Source organism: Ochotona curzoniae, unplaced genomic scaffold (genome assembly GCF_017591425.1).
Source record: "Ochotona curzoniae isolate NIBS_2020 unplaced genomic scaffold, NIBS_Ocur_1.0 patch188, whole genome shotgun sequence".
In the NCBI taxonomy this organism is placed as follows: Eukaryota; Metazoa; Chordata; class Mammalia; order Lagomorpha; family Ochotonidae; genus Ochotona; species Ochotona curzoniae.
Window position 1 is genome coordinate 538507 of NW_024466737.1, and position 24323 is coordinate 562829.

The 24323-nt window shown below is 51.7% G+C and overlaps 1 protein-coding gene across 1 annotated transcript; it reads right to left on the minus strand.

Annotated features, from left to right (window-relative positions):
* Positions 1 to 1264: 1264 nt before the first annotated feature.
* LOC121166639 (filensin-like) lies at positions 1265 to 17912 on the minus strand. The gene is made up of 8 exons (XM_040995858.1): positions 17551 to 17912; positions 15372 to 15432; positions 11748 to 11843; positions 9339 to 9431; positions 8542 to 8649; positions 4917 to 5137; positions 3939 to 4024; positions 1265 to 2235 (listed from the first exon to the last, which is right to left on the minus strand). The coding sequence occupies exons 1-8, from the start codon at positions 17910 to 17912 to the stop codon at positions 1265 to 1267; spliced, it is 1998 nt and encodes a 665-aa protein (XP_040851792.1).
* Positions 17913 to 24323: the final 6411 nt, after the last annotated feature.

The window sequence follows — 24323 nt, forward strand, 5'->3', positions numbered from 1 at the left end:
CCTCCCTTTACCAGCCTAGTAGTCAGGTGGCACACAGCACATGCTCCACCTGAAGGACTCAGTCACTGACTGCTGAACAAGAAACTAATGTAGCAACGTGCCTGTGTCCTGGCTCCATGCTCTGGGCCCTTCTTGCTCCTGCGTACTTCTGTGCCTGACCTCTGAGAAGTCCAAGCCTGCTGAAATTTTGGTCACACCTTCAGGTGGGAGGCACAAGCATGGCCCAGCTATTTCCTAACTGGTTAAGAGACCACCAATGTGGAACTGCTTAACTGTAGGTTCCTGCCCAACAAAGAGGGACCAGAGAAGGCTTAAAACCCCAGACCCTTTCAAAGACCCCTTTACTGTCTCTCTCTCTCTCTCTCTCTCCTTGGCAGAGGCACCACACCTCCAGGCTTTCTTGGCTTTCTCTCAGCAGGTGTTTCCCCTCCCTCTTTCCCTGCCCACCTGGTCCCTTCACAAATTCTCTGTAACCGGGTTCCTGGCTTTTCATTTCTGTATTAAGCTGAGGAAAGAACCCACCAAATGTGTCTGGTAACAACCTCCAAACAGCAACACCCTTGCATCTGGGCCTGTGAGTCAACACACGAGAGTGCCCCCACTGCCCCCCACCACCACCAGCAGCAACAGGCAGGAGCTGGGGGCTCTATAGCCCAGCTTCCTCTCTCCAGCAAGGATACACTCTCCCGCATGCACACAGCTCCTCAGTGGAACTCAGACCTAGGGACTGCGGATGGCGTCTCTCTCACAAACAGGTATCAACGAAAACTTCCTGTGTTCAAACACTTGTTTCGCCCTCAGCTTCTGAAGGAACCCAGACTAAACTCTACACTTGTAGCCGCCTTATCTTCAAGGGAACAGTCACTCGTGCCAGCACACATGTGTATTTTTAAGAGGGAAGGATGAAGTGCCAGGGTCACCAATCCCTAAGCATGTTGCTGTGTGGAATCCAGATCCCGCCTAAGTATCTAAGCAACTGCCTGCTGGCTGAGCCCAGGGCCAAGCGGGCTTCTTCGCTGAGCAAGGTTGGCTGCAGGGGCCACTGAGCTGAGCACCCTGAGCTTACCTGCCTACAACCCCAAGGCGGCTATTGACCAGGCAAGGGAGGTGCAAGCAAAGAAAACGCTTTAATGGCAAGGCCAGAGGGGTAAATGTTGATGTCACGAAGTCACGCAAGTGGGCACCCTTATTCTTGTAGCACATGTCCTAAACTACCAAAGCCCATGCAGGAAGCTGCATGCCCCACCCAGGGAGCCCGGCTGGGTTAAGATCCCTTCTCCCCAGGCTTCATCTTGTTGGCCTTCGTCTTCCCAACCACAGTCTCTACGATCACGGCCGTCTCCTCGTAGGTCTCGATGCTCTCCGTGGAAATCTTCTCAATGGATTCTACCACTTCCACCTTCTTGTATGCTAGAGCCCTGGGACAGCCTTTGTCCGGCAGGCTGCCACTCCTCGTCCCCTGCCCATGCCCACGCCCTGGTGATGCATCCCGACCTGGCTGGGGCTTCTCAGCCTGCGGGGCAGCTGGCCCCCCTGGCCCAGGCACGGCCCCAGCGCATGGTCTCTGGGGCTCCTTGTCTTCCTCCTTTGGGCTGTCTTCTTTCTCCCCGGGACCCTTGGAGTCTTGGCTGCTTCCCTCGCTCTCCTTGTCTGTAGACTTCTGGCTGCTCAGGGAACCCTCTTCTCCCTCCTGGGGCTCCTCCTGGCCATTCTCCTGAGGAGGCTTGGGCTGTTCAGGAGAGGGTTCCCCATGGTCATCGAGAGGCTTGACGTCATCTATGATGGAGACCACCACCCCACCCTTGGCTGGGATGGAGGAGGGGCAGAAGCCGGGGTCCACGTGACTGGCCTCGCCAGTGACCAGCACGTGCCGCCCCTTGGTGAAGAGGTCGGCAGGGGGCTCGGGCTCCTGGGAATTATGCGTTTGCTCCTTGAACATCTTGCAGAGTTTCCCAAAGGCTTTGCTTATCTGGCCCCCATCTGGCACATCCTCCAGGACTCCTTCCTGCTTTGGTTGACTTGCCACCCCAGCCCCCAGCTCAGGTCTAGGCTCCTCCTTGTCTGTAAGTGCCCCCTGCACCACCATGGTGTTTTCCGGGCCTTTGGAAGACACATCCTCCTGGGGTCTGTCGCCTTTATCTTGGGCCAGGATCTCTTTTCTCCTTGGAACACTCTTGGGGAGGCCTTTTTGTCTGGGTTTAGCCGTTGTTATATCCTGCACAGCCCTGGTAAGGTCTAAAATACACAAACACACAGAGAAACAGAGGCAGTAAGTCAATGATATGGAGGTGACATCAAAACAAGGGGGGAATGGAATAAAAAGATAAGGCATTGGGGTGGCAGCTAAGATATTGCTCAGGGTCCCTTGTTCCCCTATCAGAGGTCCTGGGTCCCTCTGGATCCCAACTTCCTAACCAGGTACACCCTAAGAAGAAGCAGCTGGGTCCCTGCCACACCCATAGGAGAGACTGAGCTCACGACCCGTGACTTTGGCCTGGTCTGGGCCAACCCCGGCTGTTGCAAGCAGTTTCTTTCTCTTCATTCTCCCTTCTCCCCATCTTTTTCTGGCTGATGTGCCTACGAAAACAACAGATTGTGGCCCAAGGGCTCAGACTCCTGCACCCACATAGGAGACCAGGATGGGGTTCCTGGTTCCCAGCTTTGCTGTTAGTGGCCATTGAGAAGTGAGCAAGTAAGTAGGTTTTCTCCCTGTCTCTTCTTCTCTCCTTGTCACTCTGCCTTTTGGGTGAATGGATGGACGGGTACATGAATGTATAGGTGGGTGGCAGATGCATCACACACGCACACAAGTTTGTGGAAATGATAAAATGAAATATAAATGCATGGCGGGCCCAGCTCCGTAGCCTAGTGGCTAAAGTCTTTGCCTTACATGTGCTGGGATCCCATGTGGGCAGCAGTTCATATTCCAGCTGCTCTACTTCCCTTCTAACTCCCTGCTTGTGGCCTGGGAAAGCAGTCGAGAATGGCTCAAAGCCCTGGGACCCTGTACCCACATGGGAGACCTAATCAAAGGACCTATATTTAGGGTTTCATTCTTTCCTTGATCTTTAGGCTCTACTTTTCTTTGTGATGCATTTCTTCCCTTAACTGAATCCAGATTGAGTTGTAGAATGAGGCTTGTAGTAGGAATGTGTTACTGACTGATAGGCACCATCTATTGAGCACTTCCACTGAGAGCTTTAAGGTGAAACAAACGGCAGAATTATTCTTGGAAACACCCACTTGACCATGACGTGAAAAGTCTGTGCCAGAGCTCGTGAGGGTTTCTGTGGAAAGGGGACAGCTTTCTTGCATTTGTCCATTATGATCATGAAATTGTAGTGGTCCATTTATCTTCTTTTCTACAGCTGCTCTACACACCCTTCTCGAGTTCCAAACTCGGCTGGAGCTGGACTCCGGCAAAAAGACTGCGTGGAGATCAAAATATTTTTGCACCAAAATAGACTTCTTACCATTTCTTCCTTAACATTGTGAGACACCCTCCTCCAAATCAATATTTACTTCAGGCCAACACGAAGAAACAAGAAGTGAATCTGCATTATGATTGCCCTCAGTGTCACCCCCTACCCAGGGAGGGAGTACCCGAGGGGCCTACACCCCCAGCTCACAATGTTCTCCTTATGTGTGCTTTGACTCGGGTATTTAGCATCCAAGGGCTTGTGTTGAAGAGCAAAAGGAGAAGACCTCCCTCACATAAGAACATTGCATTTCCAGTCGAACTAGAAGCGTGCATGAACGACCAAGTCAGGAAGAAGAAGGGATACAAGGCGGGGACGGAGTGGGAGAAGGGAAGGGGAGAGGAGAGAGGGAAGGCTGAAGGCAGGGAGGAAGGGAAGAAGGAAGGAGAGTTGGAGGAGACGGAAGGGAAAAGGGGAGGGAGGGAGGAGCATACAGAGGGCAGAGCTGGGGACTATTACCTTTCCCACCGGATCCCAGGCTGAGAGAGGGTCCCTGGCTAGGTGTGAACAGGGCCATAGGAGTCTCTATGAAGGCAGAGCTCAACCTGACGGGAAGAACCAGAAAGAAAATGACACCATTGGAATTCCTCAAGTCGATCAAGTGGCTAGGAACAAGAGATACACTAAGATTGAACAAAAGAGAACACAGCTTCCTCCAGATCCAACTGCTCGTGACACGTGATTTTTCAAGAATCATTTTCTTTATTTGAGAGGCAGAAAAATAGGTACAGCTCCCACCTGCTGCTTCATCCCCTCCATGCCCACAACAGCCAGGGCTGGACCAGGCTGAAGCTGGGAGCCCAGAACTCTTAACAGCAACCCAGCAATTTGAGCTCCCAGGGTCAGAGCAGCACCGGAAGTTGGCTGGAGCTGGAAACTGAAGCCAAGCCCTACAACAGGATGGCAGATGGTCTTTCAGCATCCAACCTACAACGCTCAACATCCATGCCCAGGGGAACTTTTGAGAGACTTCTCAGCGGTCAGGACTGGCCTGGCAAGCGTTCAGGTAATGCTGGTACCCCAAGCCAAAGCCCACACCTACATACAATTTGTAGCAGATGTACACTTATATGCTGGAAAACAACATAAGGCTGACCAATCCAGGCTGACGGATTTAAGGCAAGCAGGGCAGCTGACACCAGCAGTATCCCTGCACCGGCAACCTCACCCTGAATACCCCACATCACCACCCACCTGCTGGGACACTGGGAACCCAGAAGCCTGGAGCGGGGAGGGGAGCAGTCGTCCCAGCAGCCTCTTCCTTACCAAACTTCCAGCATCCCCAGCCCTCCTCACCTCCCTCCATCACTTTCTCCATGGCACCTGTCACACCTCACCGAAAGCTCACTCATCGACCTGTCTCCCCCACCGACATTCAAGCTCCCCGCGGTCAGGGGGGAAGTTGTGTTTCTTTCCCAGCTCTCTGCGTCCGCACACCTGTTGCCTTCAATCTCAATGATGCGATGGTACCGCTCCAGCTCGTTCTTGAGCGTCTGCTGGGCGATGGCCAGCTGCCGGCAATCATAGGTTGACTTCTCGAGGTTGCGCTCCGTCTCTTCGATCTCCTTGCGCAGGGTTTCGATCTGCTCGTTGTACAGCTGAATCTCGTCGTCGTAGCACTCGTGGGCGTTCTTGATGGCTTGTTCCAGGGTGGACGTCTGCAGGGCAGAGACATGCTGCGCATGTGGAAACCCAGCCTGGCCTCCCAGCCAGCGCAGGCCGTGGGCCTCTGCCAGCAAGAGACCGGCTGTAGGTCCCCTTGTGATTCTTAAGCACAAGCAGAATGGAGACCCTGAACATTGCCCAAACATCCACCTGGCTCTGGGATCGACCTGCTCTCCAAAGCAGTTTACAGGTGACACGCCCAGAAAATCAAAACAACCCTCCATGAGTTTATGCATGGAATTCACATAAACTACATCATTCTTCCTATTTTAATGACTTAGCAGAGATCTGATAGCCAGTAGAGAAAGAAAGAGAGGGAGAGAAAGGAAGGAAGGAAGGAAGGAAAGAAAGAAGGAAGGAAAGACTGACCAAGGACACTTCAAAAGATCCATGGAAAATGCAATTCAGATACATCTAAGGGCAGCCCAGCAACACAACAGGCTGTTTCCTCCTGTGACACTGGACTCTGGCGGTCTTACCCCAAATGCACAACCTCAACCCAAACCTCAGAAAGCAGCAAGAGGGGTGAGCCCCCAATAACTGGCCTGGAATCTTTCAGAAAAGCAGTTGGGTCATGAGAGGAGAAACTCAGAGGGTGGTCCCGATGGGGACACTTACAGCGCCAGCTGGATCCTGGACAAGGACAAAGCTTGGGGTGGGGGAGGGGGGTCAGCAGGACAGTCCCACAGCATCGACAACAGCAGGGCATGCTGGAAAACTGTCCCCCAAAACCCCTGCCCCCCAGCCTCCAGCCTGTGAGCACCAGGATGCTCACCTCTGGGGAAGGCAGCTGCAGTGCACAGGGGCGGGAAAGCCCTGGGGGGTTTTTTGCTAACTTCTCAGAAATCTAAAATGATTTCAAAAGAAAGTTAACCAGTGCCCTTCCAGTTTCAATGGCTCTCATCAAGTTTCTGTTCCTCTCAAGAAAGAAAAAAAAAAACCAAAGTCAATCACCTGCAATGTCACAGAGCAAGTCACACTGCCAGCTCCCAGGGCAGCTACGTGTGCACCAGTGTGCCTGTGTTCAGGAAATGCTCCTGAGCAGCACGGAGTGTTTCAGAACTCCATGAAGGCACAGTGCCTGGAACCCAAGAAGGGCTCTGTGTTGGAGCTGGGAGCGGAGGGTTCCCATGGCTCATGAGACCATGCCCCTACTTTCCCCTATGTTTGAAATGTCTCATCATAAAAAAAAAAAAACTGTGTCTGGGGAGACTCTGTTGTTGCTATTTGCTTCCATGTTCTCATCAAACTACATGGTCCAAAGTTGAGGCTGAGCTCCCATCTGGGACAACTGGTCAACCTCACACCCAATATTACCTATTGTTAATGGTCCCACTTGACAGATGAAGAAACTGAGTCATTCAGGTGAAACAGCTGATGAATACCACAGCAGGAGCCAAGCCTCGCTGGGGTGTCAGATGCTTCCCTGCCTTTCGGCCTCCTCCCCGTGGCTGGTGGACACAGGAGCAGATACACACACTCTGTCACCTGTGCATCCCCCACTGCCCCACAGCAACAGGCAAGCCCCAGCGGCTGCTCCCCCTACAGGCCCAGAGAGCCTGGCGGATCCCCCACGTGGATCCCCTCCTGGCATGTTTCCACTCAGCAAACAAACAAACAAAAAAAAGTGTGGGGAGCCGAGCATGGCCACACAGTGGGAGAAGACAAGTAGGAAATCCCATCATGTGTGGCCGAGACAGGACAAGGAATCTGACAAGGAACCCCACCCAGAGGGCTGGCTGAGTTCCACCTCACCCTTCTGGCACCCCACACACCCAAGGTCATTATTTTTTTTTTTTTTTAAGAAATTGGGGGCAGCTGGGGAAATCGAGCTTCTAGCTTCACAGGGCTCCTGTAACTGGGTCCCTGCCACCCACATGGGAGACCTGGATTAAGTTCCCAGCTTCCAGCTTCGGTTCTGTTGCAGGTATCTGAGTAGGAACCAGTGGATGCAAGCATGCTCCTCTCTCTATTATCTCTATCTCTTTCCCACAACTAAAATTTTTAAATAAAATTATATAAACTGGGCAGGTGCAGTGGATCAACAGTCTAATCCTCTGCCTTGCAGCACCAGATTCCATATGAGTGCTGGTTTTGGTCCCAGCTGCTCCACTTCCAACCCCGCTCCCTGCTTGTGGCCTGGGAAAGCAATGGAAGAAGACTCAAGTCATCTTGGACCCCTGCACCCAAATGGAAGACCCAGAAGAAGCTCCCAGCTCCTAGCTTCAGATTAGCTCAGCTCCAGTCGTTGTGTCCATTTGGAGAATGAACCAGCAGATGAAGGATCTCTGTCTTTTCCTCTCTCTGTAAATCTTCCTTTCAAATAAAAAATAAATATCTTTTTTTTATAATGACGGTGTAAACAAGAAATCCAAGGATACTTCATTGTCTTACCAAATCTCACCACTAGATGGTGCACGGTGACTTTCAAGAGAACGATTTTTGTCACTAATGAGTTCACAGAGAACAGCTGTATGTCCCCTGTCCTCTCCCGCCATCTCCAGGGGTGCTAGACGTCTGTGTGGCGTCTACTTGAAAGAGAGGTCCCCCCCATCTCAGACAGCTCTAATTGCAGGTGCTACTGGGCCAGTCTCATAGTAGGGGTCTCTCCAGACGGGGCCTGCACAGCACCCGTCCACACACCCCAAAGGGCTTGGTTACAATAGGCACTGTAGGCTCCGCTACAGAGTTCCTGGTTCAGCTGGTCTGAGATGTGCCCGTGAACTTGTCTTCGCGCATTTCCAACAAGTTCCAGATGAGGTCAGAATGGCCAGCGAGAGAGGAAGAGCTGTTGGCACCAAGGGCCACGATCCTTGGCGCTCATTAGCAAGAAGAACCGCAACCACAGGCACAGCGGTTCCGCCAAGCCTGCTGAGACGGCATCGCCTGAAGGGAGACAGGGGCCTGGGGATGCGAGCTGCACGCTGACACACTTCTAACCGGAAGCAGACCACTCCCTGCAGTATAATTTAGATCCAAAAATGTTACCAAGAGGAAGCACAGGATAAGAATTTCCACACGGGTCTGGTTTTGATACTTACTAAGTATCACCCGGGCAAGACACAGCTCTGGGGAGGCAAGGCAGCCGTCCCCTCCCGGGGAGGAGTGTAACTCGGGGAGCCAAGAGGGGCTGGGGACTCACATGCTCCCTGTCCTCCATTGCCCTTCACCCTGCGGATCCTTCCAGTTTGGGCACGCAGAGTCATGCGTGCGTCTTGGGACACCCCTCAGGGTCCAGGCCGTGCCAGGAGCCTTGACAACCTACCGGGAACACTGAGTTCTGCCCTGCAGTGCTGGGCATTCGTTTGTGTCCAGAGAGCTGTGGGAAACTCTTATCCACACGCACGGCATGAGCCCTGATTCACACGCATGGTGTGGACGCCCGGCAGACGCATACCTGGGCCTGCAGCTCCGCCCTCTGTGCCTGCAGGTGGGACAGTGCCTCCTGGGCCTCCTCCAGCTGACTGCGCAGGGCCGACACCTCCCGTTCCGTCAGGAGCCTCTCCTTCATGGGGAAGACACACATGGGAGGAATCGCAAAGAGCAAAGGACGAAGGTCGCTTGCCCTCTGTGTAATATGCACAGTGGAAGCCCCAAGCTCCCCACCCAAAGGTGATGGGGAAGGAGGCGGGGCCCTCAGGGATGATGCATGCTGTCCAGGCCAGGAGGGTGGGGCCTGTGACGGAGGAAGTTAGAGATCCCAGACTTCTTTCTGCTGGTCGCCTTGAGACGGCAGGTCTGGGGGAACCACCCTGGGCACCCTGACCCTGGCCTCCAGCGGCCAGAACTGTGACACATAAATGTGTGTTGGGTACACTCCCCACCCCACCACCATCTGAGTCATCCTAGGACACCACCCAGGAGAGGACACGGGCAGTGGCACTGTGAGCTCAGGGTGGGGCGGGGGTGGCCTGCAGTCTCTGCTGTGTTGAGGACGTTGAGTACCCTCCTCCCCGCTTTTGCCCTAAAGTCGTTTCCTGACTCTGGAGAGAAGATACCTAAGCCAATGGCCAGGGAGAGTGAGGGCCGACGAATATTGCTATGTCATCATGTGTCACAGCAACAGGAGTCAGCTACAGAGCCATGTGCAGTGTGGGAGCCCAAGTCAGCCTATACCCCGGGTCTGTCCAGGGCTCCGAGGCCAGGACTGTGGGCCTCAGCTGCTTCCCGCAGTGGCCGAGGCTCCGTCCTTACCTCCTTTATCCCACCTTCACCGGTGGGCACCTGAGGAGCCGTCTGCATGATCTGATGCAGGATGCTGACATAGGCCTGGATTTCCAGAAGATTCTGTGGGGAGAGCAGAACATTCTCAGTTCCTCTTGAGCTGCCCAGGTTTCTGCATAGCAACAGGTGCACCCAGGAGGGGATCCTCCTCCATGTTCTCCCAACACAAACAGGACAGACTGGGATTAAGTCAGGGCCGAGAAAACAGTGATGGGCCAGCCCACCCCTGGACCCGTCACTGCCACTGACACAGCACACCTCCTTGCATTCCCATGAGAAAGGGGCCGAAGAGTACATGGCGGCTGGGTTTACCTGCCCGTCTCCCATCAGCTGCCTGTTGTCCTCATAGAGCCCTGCATGGCAGAGGCCCAGGAGAAACATGGAGCTGTCAGGAACCCAGGAGCACCCAGAACCCTGTCGGACATCAGCACAGGGCTTCAGTCAGCCAGGCCTGGGACCTACTGAATATGTGTGGCCACGGGCTAGCCATGAAAACCTCCTGAGAGGGCTGGCATTGTAGCATATGGGTAAAGCTGCTACGTGCCATGCCAGCATCCCATATGGGCACCGGTTTGTGTCTCCGCTGCTCCATTTCTAATACAGCTCCCTGATAATGACCTAGGAAAAGTAGTGGAGGATGGCCCAGGCGCTTGGGCCCCTGCATTCATGAGGGAGACCTGGAAGAAGTTCATGGCTCCCGGGTTCAGCCTGGCCCAGCCCTGGCCATTGCAACCATCTAGGGAGTGAACTAGCAGATGGAAGACATCTCTCTCCTTCTCTGTAACTTTTTCAAATAAAAAAGCTTCTTTTTTTTTTTTTAACTCTCCTGAAATGCAAATTCATCTATAAAGCAGAGTAAGCCTTCTGCAGGGACACCTGGTCCCTTGCTGGGCAACACTCCTGTCTCCAGCTCTGTGAACAAGATGAGGCCTTCTCCCAAGAGCTACCTCAGCTAAATGACACCCCGGAATGAAAGAAAGGACAGGCCAACCTGCAGGCCACGTGACAGTCACACCCCACACTCCCAGCACCCCCAAGAGTGGCAGTCAGGGCTGGCGGGGTCAGGGGGCCGGGGGACCTGAGCCCATAGCTCCCTGCTTGCTTCTCCCCGAGTCCTCCACTCAAACACCAATCACGCAAGCTTTCATCTCTCTATCTCTCTCTCCACCTTCTCTGTCAGGGGAATCCGCAGAGGAAGCCGGGGAAGCATATTACATGAGCCACTTCATCTTGATTATTCTCAGTGGCCTAAAAAAAAAAAGGCCTGGACTAGAATCACACCCCAGGCCCTGCTCCTAGCAGGAGAGTCCAGTGAGTCCAGAAGCAGGAAACAGGGAAGGAGAGGGGAAGGGGGGACACCTGTCAGGAGCGAGAGTGCTAGCACACAGAGCCACAGCGCAGGGCCCTCGTGGCCCTGGTGCAGAATCACAGGTTTGCCCAGCACAAGCCAGGCGTGGATGCACCTGCATCACCATGCCTTAGTGTGGGTTCCCCGAGAAGTGGCCTCTGACGGCAGGCTCAGAGTGAGACCACCTGCTCTGGGCAGCGACACCAGGAAGCTGGACTGTGGAGGGAGATGGGAGGAAGTCAGCAGTGAGGGGTGGGTTATCAACGAGTCACCACTGGGGCACCTAAGACTCCATCCGCAAGGGGGTTCTGTGGGTCCCAGAGCAGAAGCAGAAGCCGCCATACAGGCGAGAGGAAGCTGGGGTATGTGAGACATCAACTCCCACCTGCTCACAGGGGCAGCAGATCATCCACACAGCCCTATCGGACACAGCAGCCTCGGGCTGCTTGGACAAAGTGCCCAGGTGGTAAATAGGCACAGTGGGAGGGTCAGAGCTCACCGAGGGTGAGGACCGTGTCCTGGTCTGCGGGCGCTGCAGAGCTGCCCCACTGGCCAACCCACACAGCTTCCTTGGCTGGATAGGCGAACCCAGCCCTGCAGTTCACAAAGGTGAGGTCCCTGGGCCATGGGGCGGGGGTGAGGGGAGGGGGCAGGAACCCCTCTCCTTCCAAAGTGAAGACTGTGAGAAATTGGTGCTGTGGTGATCAGGGCATGGCAGGAAGAGAAACACTTGAATGACTACATTCCTTCCACGAACTACAACTCCCCTTTCTTTTTTATTATTATTTCTGCAGTTGGAAGAGCGCTGTTTAAGCACTGGCTTAAGCAGGACAGTGTCCAATAAAGTCACTTTGTAAACGGGAGACACGATGCACAGGCTCCCCACACTGAGACACACACAGCCCCCCCATCGCCAACATGCCCACCCTTGCCTGCTCCTCTGAACACGCCAGGCCCAGCGTGGCTCAAGGTGGCCCTGGGCCCTTCTGACAAGCCCCAGGCAGGTTTTCCAGGAGTAGGGGCATGGTTACCTTCTTGTACCTGTCCTTGGCTGCTGTGATGTCATCCTGCAGGAACTGGGCCTCAATCTGAAGCCGCAGGTTGTGCAGCAACGCGTCGTCGGCTTCCTGTGAGGACAGACAGTCACAGCCCAGGCACCTGCTATGGTGACCCTGCCTCAGAGGCCTGAAGTTGACCAGCGTGAGGGCGCTCAAGAAAACACACATCCTGGGGCAGACGTTTGGCCTGGCAATCCAAACGCCCAGGTGCTACATCAGAAAACCAGGGCCCACTTCCCAGCTGCAGCTGCTGATCCCACCTCCCTGCAGGGCAACAGCGAGTGCACAAGTGGCTGGATCACTGCAAGTCCTAGAATGAGCTGCCTGCTCCCAAATTCAACCTGGTCCTGGCCAGGCCATTACAGGCATTTGGGGAGTAGATGAGTGATTTGGGGAGCAGATGAGTGATTCTCTCTCTCTCTCTCTTGTTCTGCCTAAGTATGCCTCAACAGAAAGATTTATGTATGTGGGAAGGGGAGTGAGGAGAGAGCGAGAGGTTTCCCACCTGCTTGTTGACTGAAATCTGGGGGTTCTCAGCTGGGATTGGACAGCCTGGATCAAGTGCCTATCAGCCCCTTAGCAGAACCACAATGACAGGAAGAAACCAAACCCTAGAGGCAATGGATTGTTGTGGAGTGACGTCCACCCCTGGGGTTGGGGATACTGCATGACAGAGGCTTGGCTAATGCTGGGGCCAAGGAGAAGGCGAGCTGGATGAAGAGCTTGAGCCAGTCCCTCCAAAGGTTTTTCTGCCTTCCCTCCAGCTCTCTGAACTCTGCTAAGGACAAGGCAGATTGGCAAGTTCTAATCATCTCCACTTATAGTACAGCTCTCCCTCCATGACTCAGCCACCATTGCTAGAGCTGAAGCACTGAAAGCAGGATCCTGGGAACTCTCGTTGTTGATTCTGCAGGGAGCACATGTTCAAGGCTTTAGAGTTAGAAGACCATCAGGGCAACTTCTTTTAAGTGATAGCTGCCATCTTTCAAACTCTCCCATGAGAGCCAACGCACATAGCAAAGCCAAGATACTCTTTGTAAAGGACAGGAGGGGACACAGGCACCCCCATCCACCCTTCAGCTTTCTCTAGGGAACCTTGGGGTTTAGCCAAGTACAGCTCAAGACCAAGAGTCAACCTTGGCAGATTGGAGTGCTGAGCCACAAAGCCCAGTGGGTCAGTGAGTTAATGGACAGTCAAAGAAAATGTGAGAACAGGAGTCTGCCTTGGGCTTCTCTGGACTGGTCAAGGGCTGGGGGCTGATCCCTGATTCCATCCCTCAGGGCGTCTGCTACTGCTCCCCATCTCCCTCGTAAGGTCATGTCCATCACAGTGATAGAAAGCTGGTCATGGATTTGTCCCCCAAGCAGGGATGGCCCAAAAGCTTGCGAAAGCACATTGTCTGGCCCTGATGACAATCACCTGACCAGTGGCCCTTGAGGATGACTAAGCACCGCTGAAATGTGCGGCTGCTGGTATGTCGTGGAGAATTTGTTTTGGATCCGTTCTCTTTTGTGTACGCTAGAACTCAGAAAATGTGTGGACGCTCATGTTTTCATGAGGCATTGCGTGCTGTCAGCTGAACTGTCAAAAGCTTTCAATGGCAGAAGAATCTAGATTGTACCAAAGTGAGTCTCTGGGTCAACAGTTTCATTTTAGAAAACATCCCAGCCCTGACGCTGCGTCAGTTCTAGAAGTAACCCAGCAGTTGTCAACAAGCAGGCTCCAGACCACACCACCCAGGGAACTGACCCGAGATTCACACAGCAGTCTGGAAGACCCCCAGACCAGATCAGCATTCCTGGGGCTCAGACCCAGGGATCTGGGTCCCACACACCCTCCAGGTAACAGAGGCACAAATTGGGTCACAAACGCTGGTCCAAGCCGTTTGCAGCCACTTTGAGAACGAGATTAAAGAAACCATTGGTATTCAACATATCCTGGAAAACCAGCCTGGCCAGCCTATTTAGGGAAATCTGGAACCCCTTAAAAACTCAACTACTAAAGGATATTCAAGTTCATTAAGATTTCTAGTTAGGGGGCTGCTACGATGATGTAGCAAGTTAAGCCTCCACTATGGTACCGGCATACCATATAAGTGCCAGTTATAGCTTCAGCTGCTCCTCTTGCCATTCAGCTTCCTGCTTGTAGTCTGGGAAAGCTGTGGAGGATGGCCCACGTCTGTCCTTGGGCCCACCACCCACGTGGGAGACCCAGGAGCTCCTGGCTCCTGGTTCTGGACAGGCTCAGCTTCAGCAGTTGCAGCCATTTGGAGAGTGAAACAATGAATGGAAAATCTCTCTGTCTCTCCTCTCTCGTTCGCTCGCTCTTGCTCTCTCTCTGTAGCTGTCTTCCCAATAGGAAAAGATTTTTTTTTAATATCTTCTTTAAAAGATTTCTGGTTAGCTACATTTTAATAACCACTTTTCCTTCATTTTCAAAATTCTGAGGATATCAAAGAAAAAAATGGAGAGTGAAACCTTTAAGTCTACTGCTTGAAGCAAACCCTCAAGTTCCTGGGGACCATAACTGCATCTATACATGCTTAGTGACAATGAGCTGTCGTCAGACTAGAATATTTCAGTGTCATCTCAATTTTTTACCATGTCCAAAGGCTAAAAACTCTAATGAATCCGGCTATCATGTAGGTGAGGGGATTGCTTTGGCTTCCACGTGCATCGCGAAGAGTGGCCAGCTTTAGCATCTCTGGCTGTTAAGAAAACAGGAACTCAAGCCTGGAGGTTGAAACCCGTGGGAAGCCTCTATGCATGACGGCTGTGTGAAAGCAGCCACACTTCGCACTTTCACACACACCCTGCTGTTTTCTAAGCACGATTCAAAGTGGGGGTCAGTGACTTTCTATGGTCATGCCCTAGAACGGACAAACCCCAGCTGCCAGCAAGACCAAAGCAAGTGGTCATGGAGACTGACCCGAGAGACGCATTCTTGTTGATCCCGTATAAGCAGACTCACCAGCCAGAATCTAGACTAGAGGTGAAGTCCCCATCCATTCTCATCTCTTCACCTCAATGGACAGAGAACAAGAAGGCCCTGGGAACCCACATGAGAAACCCAGAGTTCTTGGCTCCTGGCTTCCCCCTGGCCCAGCCCTGGCTATTGTGGCCATTTGCAGAGTGAACCAGTGGTAGATCTCTCTCTCTCTCTCTCTCTCTCTCTCTCTCTCTCTCTCTCTCCAATTCTCTGTCTCACAAACAAACTTGTAAACAAATAATGTTTTCTCTGCTCTCTGGAGACCTCCCCTTGGGGCAGCCATCTCAGAGCCCTGACTGCATCCGGACGACCACAACCAATGGCCACATCGCTGCTGACTGAGCTGTCTGGGATCAGGCTGTCTGAGAGGTCGGCCAGCAACTGATCCTGGTCAGGCTGGCATGCCTTGGTGACCCCCACATGACCAGGACACTTCATGGCCAATGGTTCTCTCATGAGACCCTATCTGATGAACAGAGGCGTGTGAGGGTGAAGACTGCACCATTTATCGGAAAGAATCAAAAGTCCCAAAACAACATGAAGAAGAGGCATGTGAAACCTGGGCTCTGGCCCTTGGTCCAACGCTGACCCCAATGCATCCAACTCACCTTGTTAAGCCGTTCAAGCATCTCTTTGAGCAGCAGCTGACACTCGCACTCATTTTCATACCTGCAAAGGGGACACACAAATCAGAGGCCGGGCAGCTGCTGCGATGCCCCACCTGTGGACCACACGCTTGGCCTGAGTGCCATGCCCTCTCCTTCAGGGAGAGTGTAGCAGTAGCTAAGGCAGCACTAGGCAGCCCACTGCTGCCCACGCCTCCTCACACCAAGGTGCAGCCAACAAGTGGTAAAAATTGCACCATGCATGAGGGGGACAGAGTGGCTCCCTCCTCCTCTGCTTGGATAACCCAGCCTGTGGAGCTCCCAGTGCCCACAGTGGTATCTGGTAACAAGCTTCACCAGGCACTGAGCTTTAGCTGCCTTCCCTGCCAAGTTGTCCTGGTTCGCCTCACAAGAGTGACTGGCTCTCAGAGTCCCATCTCGGGCTTAGCTTCTGCAGGACTCCACACTAACACACAGGTGGAATAACCAGACATCAAGCCCTGTGCCCCTGGGGGACCCCGAGGATCTTCCTGGATGCAACGAGAAGACCCTTCACACCACCCCCCACTCATCCATGTAAACACACACAAAGTGAATAAAGCAGATGCTAAAAGCAGGGTTTTTTTTTTTTTTTCTCTCTTAATCAATGTTTTCCTGGACTTGTAGAAATGACAGGTGTAACTTGAGACCCCAGACATGATTCACAGCAAGGCCTCCCCTTCCCAAATGATCCCTGCCTGTAAGCTTTCCCCAGCCCTGCCTCCCTGCCCCACCACCCTACCTCCACCCCATTTCACTTTTTCCAGAATCTATAGCCCTAGATGTTTGGCAACCACGCAGTTGCCAATAAGATAAACTACATTTCCCAGCTTTCCTTGCAGCCAGGTGTGCCATGTGACAAAGCCTTGACCAGTGGGAAGGAAGCAACAGTCTGTGGCACTTCCAGGGAAATGGGGGCTCCTCCAGATTTCTCTTCCTCCAATCCGCAGCCTAGAACGTGGCTGTGGCTTTCTGGAAGCCCAGGCAGAGCCTGCTGGGATTCAGACATCACAGAGGGTCACATAACTGACATAAGTGCTTACTCAAGGGCTGGTACTGTGGCACAGCACCTAAAGCTGCCGCCTGCAGCACTGGCACCCCACGAAGGTGCCAACTGGAGTCCTGGACCAGCCCAGCCCATCTCCAGCCCCAGTGACCATCTAGGACGTGGAACACGTGAGGATGATCTCTCTCCCTCTCTGTCTCTTTAATTCTGCCTTCCAGACAGAAACAAACTTCGACGTCAGGCAAGCCAAGCCCTCCCTACTCGCCCCTCTATCCCCGCTCCCCCTTTTTTTCCTGGTCGTGGTGGTGAAACATACAAAGCATAAAAATTACCCACTCAATTACTTTGAGTGTACAGGTCGGTGGTGTTAACTGTACTGTGGCACCATCATCAGCATTCATCCCCACAGCTCTTCTAAAACCCTGGGCCCCTATGTACCAACCCTTCCACTGCAGCCCCAGCAACCTCCACGCTACTGCGTCTGCACAGCTGCGACGGCACTCACCATCCGACCCAAGAGGAATTACACAGCACTGTTCTTTTCACAAGTGCCTTCTCTGACTTAGCTTTGGCTTCTCAAAGTTCATCCGCTTTGTAGCCCATGTCAGGACTCCTTCTTAGAAACAATTTTCTATCACTTTTATTTATTTGAGAGGCAAAAGACAAGCAAAGACAGTGCATCCGCTGTGCACTCTCCCAAATTCTTGCAGCCTGGAGGGTGGGCCAGGCTGAGACTGGGAGCTGAAATGGCAATCCAGCTGTCTTTCCTGGTATTACGGCCCAACTACTTAATCCATCACCTACTGCCTCCCAGCGTGCATACTGGCAAGAAGTTGGAATATGGTGCAGAGCTCTGATAGGGAATGGGGCTGCTCCAACCAGAATCCTTAAGCTACTAAGCCAAACAACCCACGCCAGAATTTCCTTCCTTTTGAAGGCTGAAAAAAATGTTCCATTGTGCACACTCTGAAGCGCCATCCGAATGGAAACTGGTGTCAAGGAATGCGCCACGTGGCGGGAATGAGCTCATCTGTGCCCGGGGGAACCGAAGCTGCACTGCCAACCCGGACCCACGTCCAGCCTTGTTTCCACACATGCACACACACGCGCGCGCGCGCGCGGACCGCCGCCGCTTACTTGTTGCGGAACTCGTCCAGCGCTCGCTGCGCCTCTGCGCCCTGACGCTCCAGCCGGCTGCGCTCAGCTGCCAGGTCCCGGGCGCGCTGGCGGTTGCCCTCCACGTAGCGGGCGAGGGCGTCCTCGGGACCGGCCAGCTGGCCCAGACGCTGGAAGGCGTCCAGCTGCCGCCGCAGGGCGACGTGGCGCTGCTCGAGCGCTCGGGCCCGCTGGATGTGGGCGGCCACGCGCTCGCCGAGGCCCTGCAGCGCCGCCAGGCTGGAGGGCGCTCCCCGGGCCCCGTCGGCCGGCCGCTCGGGCGCCTCGTCGGCGCGCTCGTACTGCTCCTGGCGAGTCTGGAAGACGTAGCTGCGCCGGTACATGGTTACGAGAACAGCGGCTCGGCCAGGAGCCCCGCGCCGAGCCCAGGACTGCTAAATAAACCCGGGCGGGCCCCAGCGCGCCGCTGGTACCTTCCAGAGCCCGGCAGTCGCTGAGCTCCACGCAGCGCCCGGGCGCGGCGGACAAAAGCGCAGCCACCGGCTTTGTGCGCGGGATTAGCGTCCCATACAGACCCCGGGGGTGGGGTCGAGGGGGAAATGCACGTGGGCAATGAGGCTTTTGTCCGGGCAGCTTGAAGGCCAGAGGCTTTTATGATGGACTGGAGCGGTAGCAGGACAAGAGACGTGGCCTTGGTTTTGTCTCCCCCTTGGGACTGTGAAGACAGCCCAAGGCGACCCCTTTGCACTTGGCTGATCCTGGCCGTGGCTCTGTACTTTCCCTTTCAATCACACTCCTGGATGTTCTAATTAGCTCAGCAATTCCTTTTCAGAATAACAGGACTTACAGGAGGCCACCCTGGGAGAAGGATCTTTACCGAGGAGGCAAAGTGAAGGTCGCACAATAGAATCATTACAGATTAGTTCTTCCTGGGACTTGTGCCTAGTCCTTACAGCCTGAAGCGCTAATACAGTGGCTGACTATTCCTTAGAGGCTTGCCGCGAGGGTTCGTTTTCATTTTCATTGTGGAGTAGCAGTTGGATTGCAATGACAAGCTTTTAAATACACACACATACACACACACACTCTCTCTCTCTCCTACATTATTAATAGCTAGGCTCCATTAGATTTTAAAAGTGAATTGTGCTGTTGAAAAAAAGAAAAAAACAACATCTGTGCTCACCATAGAAGTATTTTGTCATAGTTTCTGTTTTTTAAACATCACATCCAAAGGTCTGTTTTATTGGGAGAAAAAGTAAGAATTAGTAGTGTCACAGCCTTATCACCTGTGTGGATTGCACCTAATTGTACTGCAACTTAAAGCTGTGGTTATCAGAGCCAGAGGAAAAAATAAGTTTGTGAGTCACTTGAGAGCCTTTTGAAGGTACAAAGATTGTGCTAACAACACAATAAACTGATGTTGGTCTTCCCAGAGAGCAAAACCAGCTCACAGGAAGAGATCTCCATAAACCATTCCTTCCCTTGGATATCACGAATTGGTCAGAGTGCCATCACACAAACTGTCCCCCACACTAAGTGCCATGCCATGAGCAGCAGTGTGTACCAGGGAGCTCCCAGGTCTGTAGGGGGGCAGGAGCTCTCCTGCGAGCTGCGTGTCCTCTGGACACCGGGGTCAGCTCTGTTCCAGCTGCCCCTCAGCCTCCTAAACCAGCAACGACAAACACACAAGAGCAGCCAAACACACGGACACGCATCGTGTTTGTCCCACTGGTCAAAGCAAGGCCAGGGGCCACAGCCCAAGTCGGGGGGAGGTGGGGGCTCATGCCTCAGCCGGAGGAGGTGGCCAGGATGTAGGCCTGTGGCCCTGTTCCACTGGAATGAAGAGGGGACTCAATCTACTCTACTTGAGAAAAATATATCCCGGAAGCACAAAACAAGAAAGCCTGCTACTCCAGTGCAGGGCGCTGGGACGGGACACAGGAAGTTATTTATTTGCGATGCATGGTTGGTTAAAAGAGTTTAACATTGAACAAGGTCAAGGCCTTGTACTTAGGCTACAGCAGACACATCTGTGCCCACAAAATACCCAGTATGTGGCATACACTTGAAAACAGAAATCTACCCAGTATGCTGTTAGACACCAGGAGGGGCAGGAGAAGAATCCTAGACAGAGCAGTTGGCATGGATGAGGAGGTGTGGGCAGAGGGCAGGTGAGCAGTGGGCTGCCTGCCCATAGAGACGCCGCCTTAAGGAGTGGATGGCAGGAGGGGGTCCCAGCGAGGAAACCTCACCAGGAGGCTGTGGCTTCCTTTGAGAGGCAGTGCGGGACACCTGGGTACTGTCCCTATTCCTTAACTGCCCCTCCAACAAGAGCATCGACGAATTCTTTTGGGTTTGCTTTAGAATCAAGCTGCACCAAAGAATGGAGGGCAAGAATTAACCACGGATGAATGGGTCCACAAGCTTCCAAGAGGCCAGGGAGAGATGGGGAGCCGAGTCCATTAGCCTGCCTCTCATTGTAACCAAGTATGTGACACAGCCCGCTTAAAAGGAATTTATTCAACTCTGTTTGCCAGGTTCCAGGGCTTGGCGCTGGCATCAGTTTGGTTCCAGCAGGTGAGGGACAGAGGTGGCGGGGTCATGGGTCAGGACAAGGAGCCCCATCTTGAACCAAGAGCTGAGACAGTCTCAGAGTACACAGACTTACTCTATCTGTTACCCTCTTTGCCCCGGAAGTTACCCTGCCTCTCCCACCTTCTGGGAGCACCACTTCGTGCCAGAGGCGCCCGAAGAATTTTGGAACAGCATTGTGGGGTGGAGTAGAAAAGGCAGAACATCTAGATAAAAATACCTGGAGACTCAGACCTGCTTGGGTTGGCACTGTGGCTCAGCAAGTTAAGCCACTGCTTGCAACACCAGCATTCCGTATCACAAGGCTGGTTGGAATCCCAGGAGCTCTGCTTTCTATTCAGCTTGCTGTACTTATGAAAGCAGTGGACATCCACGTGCCTGGGCCCCTGCCACGCATGTGCAGTGGAATTCCAGGTACCTGGCTTAGGCCTGGCCCAGCCCCAGCTATTGCAGCTATTGCAATCATTGCAACCATTGCAGCCATTTGGGGAATGAACCAGCACCTTCTCCCACCTCTCTCCCTCACTGTCTTTCAAGTAAATAAACAAACCTGAAAATTTTTCAGACTTCCTGCCCTGCCTCCTGTATATCATCCTGGTAATTACCCAACCCCCATGATGACACATGACTTGGAAATGATTGTCTGGTGAAACTGAACCACAGAGATCCTATGTTCAAGGTTGCCAGGCACAGTCAAGGGAAGGGATGAGCCCATACTGAAAACAAGTGCATTATGGGAGTGTATCCATCCAACATTCACCAGTTCACTTCCAGGATGCTGACCACATGTCATCCATTTCCCCAGCCAGGCAACTAGGGATTATTTTAAGTATCTTCAGGAAAAAAGAAAAAAGGAAAAAAAAAAAAATATATATATATATATATGTATCTTCAGGAAATGACTTCTGAGAAAAAGATGTCTCCGGTGCAGTAGCCTGCTGGCTAAAATCCTCACGTTGCATGTGCTGGGATCCCATATGCAAGCCGGTTCATGTCCCAGCTGCTCTACTTCCCAACCAGCTCCCTGCTTATGGCCTGGGAAAGCAGTCGAGGACGGCCCAAAGCCTTGGGACCCCGCACCCACATGGGAGACCCAGAAAAAGTTCCTGGCTCCTGGCTTCGGATCAGCTCAGCTCTGGTATTACAGCCACTTGCGGAGTGAACCAGAGCACAGAAAATCTTTCTATCTTTCTTTTTGTCTGTAAATCTGACTTTCCATTAAGAATAAATAAATCTTCTTTTTTTTTAAGATAAAAACAAACAAATGTCTCCAGGTTCTGAATTTTGAATGTGACTGGCTATTCGTCCTAGCATGTGATACAGTTGCGTGGTCCAAGATAATTAAAACCAAGCCACAACTCACCGACTGAGGCCTGCTTCATAGTAAGCTTCTTCTGGTTGGCAGCCTGTAAATCCCTCTTCTGCGCTTAGAATCTCCCCCAAAAGTACAGATTCACTAAACTTTATACATAGCACAATATCCTGCCCCCAGCTCTTTCTGGCGTTGAACATGTAGACATTTCTTATGAGAGTCTTGCTATAATTAGCAGGCTTTTCATCTCCTATGAGGAAAGAGACACAGAAGATGAGAAATTGGGAAGACCAGTTGCCTGGCTTGATGGGTTTGTGCTGTGCATGTGAGCTGAAATTTTGCATTATTACCATAAAAATGTGCAACTATTATACATTCACCAAAGATTTTGTTACTGTAAATTTTTTTTAATCAAAAATGTATTTTTGGGCCCGGCATGATAGCATAGTGGTTAAAGTCCTCACCTTGAACATGTCAGGATCCCATATGGGCACCAATTCTGATTCCAGCAGTCCAGCTTCCCATCCAGCTCCCTGCTTGTGGCCTGTGAAAGCAGTTGAGGACGGCCCAAAGCCTTGGGACCCTGCACCCACGTGGGAGACCTGGAGGAAGTTCCAGGCTCCTGACTTTGGATCGGCTCAGCTCCAGCCATCGCGAGCCAATTGAGGAATGAACCATCAAACAGAAGATCTTCCTCTCTGCCTCTCCTCCTCTCTGTATATCTGAATTTGCAATAAAAATAAATAAACCTTTAAAAATGTATTTTTTCTCAGTCAATCCCAAAAGGACAAATACCATATGTTCTCTCTGGTATAAGGCAACTTTCATGCAAATTATAAGATCAATAACCCTTTCAATACTGTTTTTGCTGCAACTCATGTGTTTTGATATTGTGTTTATTTTCATTTTTAAAAAATAGTTTCTTTTCTCTTATTAAGTTCTTTACTGACTCATATATCACACAATAGCATAATATTCTTTGAGAAGGTTTTGTGTTTTTATTTCTTCATCGACACATTGGTTATTCAGTAGCATGTTACTTAACTCCATGGTGCTGTAAATCTTTTGTTTTATCTTTATTCCTGTTGTTGATTTTGCTTCATGGCTTCTCATTTAAGGGAATGTATAGTAACTGTGTAATAGAGACTATCATATCCAGTAGTGAAGATGCAACTCGGTAGGCATCTCTACTTCCAAATCAAAGATGGACTCCCAATGAAACTGTTGGATATATCTTGACAATAGGATGCTGGACTGTCTGCCATTGTCTGTACCAGCAATGTCAGGATACACTTAAATAACAGAATGATGGACTTATGACTGCTTATGAAGTATTATACTATTGTAATAATATGGGGGAAATCAGTTGGAGGGAGGGAAATTGGGGAGGGGGTAGGCAAAATCCCAGAGCCTATAGAACTGTACCAAAAATTAAAAATAAAATAGAAGAGAAAACTGTATTTTTATTGTAAAGCCAAATTTATAGAGAAGGAGAGACAGAGAGAGAAAGATTTCCCATCCATTGGTTCACTCCCCAGTGGTTGCAATGGCTGAAGCTGAGCTGATCCAAAGCCAGAAGCCAGGAGCTTCTACTGGGTCTTCCACATGGGTTAAGGGTCCCAAGACTTTGGACCATCCTCAGCTGTTTTCCCAGGCCACAAGCAGGGTGCTGGAAGGGGAGTGGAGCAGCTGGGACACAAACTGGCACCCATATGGGTGAGGATTCAGCCACTAGGCTACTACACCAGGCCTAAGACCACTTATTTTTAATTAACACACATATGGGATGCTGCTGCTGGCAAACATTGAGTCATCACATTGGTCCCTCCATGTGACTGTTGTAATTTGGACTCCCTGGAAACAGTCGCTAAAACAAGGCTTCAAGTGCAAATACAAGGGTACTTCAAAAAGTTCATGCACATGGATTTTTTTTTTTTTAGTTCAAAAAAAATTTCAGAAAAAAGCCACAGTTTTCTCAAAATGCACATTTTCCATGAACTTCTTACAGATCCTTGCACAGTCGGGCGCTACTCAACAAAGAGTTGTGAGGAAATCGCCATGGACATGTCGTGTGAACCCAAGAGTGTTCTTACACAACCCTGCACAGCACAGTTACTCGCTCATGTGGCCTGTGAATGCGATCAGGTGACAGGGAACAGAAGGGACAGAGAAGGTGGCCTAACTCAGCATCCCATTTTATAGACAATTTTATTTTACATGTGAAAGTAGTTCACTCTAAAACAACATCAAAGGGTTTAAGATAATAAATATACAACAAAAATATTATGTCTTATCAGGTACATGGAATCTTGAAAGAATTCATAAAAATGCAGTCTTTTACTTCTTTAAATGTTTTATTTATTTACATTTTATCTGAAAGACAAGGGGCTGGCATAGTGGCATATCATGTTTATCCTCTGCCTAAAGCTCTGGCGTCCCATATGGGCACCAGTTGGCTCAGAACTACTGCACTCACCAGGAAAAAAAAAGCTGGAGAGGTTAACTCCTTACTAGGGTGAGGTGGAATGCGCACCCTATGGTCAGACGGAGAGCTAAGGGAGACACAGCTTCTGGCAGTGACGTGATAAGCCAGCAATCAAGAAAATGGTCAGTACTCAGGGGGCGCTACAGGTTCAGTGTCTGTGTCTGCCCTGCCTCCCAAAATCAAATGTTGAAAATCAACCCCTGGTCCCAATGGCATGGTGGGTAATTTGAAAATGGAGAATGGAGTCTTCAAGAAGTGATTTGTCTATAAGGGCAGAGTCTCTATGAAATGGGATTGGTTCCTTATAAAAGAGACTCAGAGGACGAGTGTTGTGGTATGGCAGCTAAACCAACACTGGGACTCTCCATCCCATACCAAGGTCTCTGGTAGAATCCCCCACCTCCT

Coding starts and splice junctions, on each gene's coding strand:
- LOC121166639 (XM_040995858.1), bottom strand. CDS start 17,912: ATGTACCGGCGCAGCTACGTCTTCCAGACTCGCCAGGAGCAGTACGAG. Junction 8,650..9,338: donor GTGAAGGTGGGATAAAGGAG/GTAAGGACGGAG, acceptor TTCCCCATGAAG/GAGAGGCTCCTGACGGAACG. Junction 2,236..3,938: donor CCTGGGATCCGGTGGGAAAG/GTAATAGTCCCC, acceptor TGTGTATTTTAG/ACCTTACCAGGGCTGTGCAG.